We start from the raw sequence: 2,734 nt of genomic DNA on the forward strand, positions 1-2,734 counted from the left end.
AGACTGAGATGCAGAAGCTCCAGCCAACGCAGTCCTGTCACTGGAAGACGAATGCAGTAACTATGCCTGCACCAACAGAGCCCTCCCTCTGGCCGTGGGCCTAGAACATGATTTTTTGGTAGCTGCTGTTGGGGAAGAGGCCCTTGGGCTTTAACCTGCGGACAGCCTCCCTTAAATGCTTGGGCTGCAGTGGGGGCGTTTCTCCCCACATCTCACACACGTCCAGGGCCTCCTCCAGCACCTCTCCGACGAAGACCTTGGCTATTCCAGCCATGGCAATGGCCACGTTCTCAGGCACCGATCTGCCAGTGATAGACTGCATCAGACCTGCAATGCGTGCTTTTGGGAAAGCTGACCGGCGAAACACTTCGTAGCGGGCCAGCTGCTCCTCAGACATGGCAGACAGCAGGGTTGCCATCCTCTGAGCCTCCTCCGCATCCACGGCGGGCTTCCTGTCCTTCTTTCCTTTGGTGTCTCTTTTCCGTCTTTTGGCTGCAGGAGGAGCTGAGGCTGAGGCTTCATTGTCACCTTCTGTGAGGTCCATGACATCCTGACGGCTGAGCTCACCTTCCTGACCTCTGGGTTCTTCCAAGTGCCCATCTAGGTCCGCAGGTTGCCCATCCTTGTTGCTGCCCGTCAGACCTTGGGGCATGGCGAACATCTCAGCAGACACACCTGTTTGCCTGCCTGTCTCCACGGGTGAGATTCAGGTCTGCTCCGTGACAGCAGCTGTAGCAGCAGAAGTTCCAGCTGGGGTGGTGTGATTATGGATCCCAAATGAGATTTTGAGAACCTTTCAAAGATTTTGGCTGCTATGTTTCCGGCGAGCCGTAGTTTACCCACAACTGGGCACAGCTCCCTGCCACCCCTTCCCCCACGCAAACACACACACTGGGTTTTCCCACTTCCACAACGTGGAGAAACTTGTGGATGGAGAGTAGATTAGTTTTAGATCAACGCAGAATAAATTCTCACAAATTTTGTGTATTGCAAACAAACCCCAGCTCACAGGTCAGAAGTTCTCCAAGGAAAAGTGACTGCCTCGTGCTCAGAGTCACACGAGGGACCTCCAGGATGGGTCTGTCTGTGTGGCCGTTGCCTTCACCTGAGGAGGGTCTGGCTTCGACCTGATTCGAGTTCGTGGCAGGATTCAATGCCTCAGGGTTGTGAAACCCAGGCCCACTTGTTTGTTCTGCCAGCTGCCGGGAGGACGCTCTGAGCTCCAACAGGTGTTGCCCAGGTCTGGGCTGTGGCAGCTCCCTGGGTCTGCACAGCCAGTGCTGAGGAATCACCCACAGGGGAATGGAATCTCAGGGAGGTTCAGTCCCTTATAGACAACTCAGATGATTGAAGTTGACCCAGCCCATAACAGCCATCCTTTCTGGGTATTCCTAATCTAATCAGGGGTTTGGGCGGGCTCCTCAATTCAAGGTTCCGCCCACACCCAAGGGAGGGTCAGAGGCAGGGCTCGGCTCTCGGGGTGGGGGGACGGAAACTGCAGCGGGCATTTCAGAATTCTCTCTTCCTCACTGAATCGCAAATTTCACATTTCACAACAGTGAAGAAAACATTGACAGTAAAAATGAGACATCTTATGAAGTTGCACGTTAGAAAACTTAAACGTCAGAGAAAACAATCTCTGACTCACAGGGAAACAAGTGGTTTATGTGATACTCCAAAAATAGACTGGGCTGTGTGACGGGAATACGAAAATATTATTTCAATTTTATCGTATTGTATTGTATTGCATTGTATTGTATTGAATTGTATTGTATCGCGTTTTATTTATTTATTTTGGAGACAGAGTCTGGCTCTGTCCCCCAGGCTGGATTGCAGTGCCCTGCTGTAAGCTGTCTGCAGCCTCTGCCTCCTGGGTCCAAGCAACTCCCCTGACTCCGCCTCCAGAGTAGCTGGGACTAAGTGTGCACGCCAGCGCGCCGGGAGAAATTTGCATTTCTTAAAGCAGAGAGCAGGTTTCACCATCTTGGCCAGGGAAAGCCACCGCCTGGCCGGCGCCACGAAGACGCCCGGCCAATGCAGCCGCCGGCAGAAGGGCGCCGCCTACGGGAGGGATCAAGAAGCCTCACCGCTACAGGCCTGGCACTGCGCAAACTCAGAAAGTAGCCGAAGTCCACGCAGCTGCTCCTCCTCAAGCTGCCCTTCCAGCGCCTGATGCGCAACATCGCGCAGGTCATCATCCGGGACGTGCGCTTCCAGAGCGCGGCCATTGGCGCCCCACAGGAGCCCAGTGAGGCTTCCCTGGTGCACCTCTTTGAAGACACCTAGCCGTGTGCCATCCATAAATGCCCTGCCCTCTTCTCCCCTATAGATGTGTACTAGCGCTCTGCTTTGTACCCTCTTCCAGAGGAAACACAATCCATCAATGGACCGTTTAAGCCTTTCTAGCTTGGGTACAACTTTTCGTGCAGTTGTACTTGTAAGCTTTGTACTTTATGCTTCTAGAGACTAGACCCTAGACAGTATCTGCTTGGAATAGTGGAGCCAGCTGGCTGAAACTTTATTGAGGCATATGCTAATTACTTGTGAGGGCAAAGGCAGGCAGTGAGGATGTTCAGGTTATCACAAAACAGTAAATATGGGAAAATAGTCAAGTACAGTCACTTTATTTGTTAGATATCTGGTCACCACTTTAAAAGCACCAGTCGGAGCCCACATTTCTCGAGGAAGTCTCCAGATGTACAGTATGAGATAGACTTCAAGAATAGCAGTGAAG

The 2,734-nt window shown here is 52.5% G+C and overlaps 1 protein-coding gene across 1 annotated transcript; it reads right to left on the minus strand.

Moving 5' to 3' along the window:
- Positions 1 to 100: 100 nt before the first annotated feature.
- LOC134735519 (TATA-box binding protein associated factor 11 like protein 2-like) lies at positions 101 to 2,228 on the minus strand. Its single transcript, XM_063630818.1, has 2 exons — positions 2,088 to 2,228; positions 101 to 691 (listed from the first exon to the last, which is right to left on the minus strand). The coding sequence occupies exons 1-2, from the start codon at positions 2,226 to 2,228 to the stop codon at positions 101 to 103; spliced, it is 732 nt and encodes a 243-aa protein (XP_063486888.1).
- Positions 2,229 to 2,734: the final 506 nt, after the last annotated feature.

The sequence above is a fragment of the Symphalangus syndactylus genome, chromosome 21, assembly GCF_028878055.3.
Source record: "Symphalangus syndactylus isolate Jambi chromosome 21, NHGRI_mSymSyn1-v2.1_pri, whole genome shotgun sequence".
Taxonomy (NCBI): domain Eukaryota; kingdom Metazoa; phylum Chordata; class Mammalia; order Primates; family Hylobatidae; genus Symphalangus; species Symphalangus syndactylus.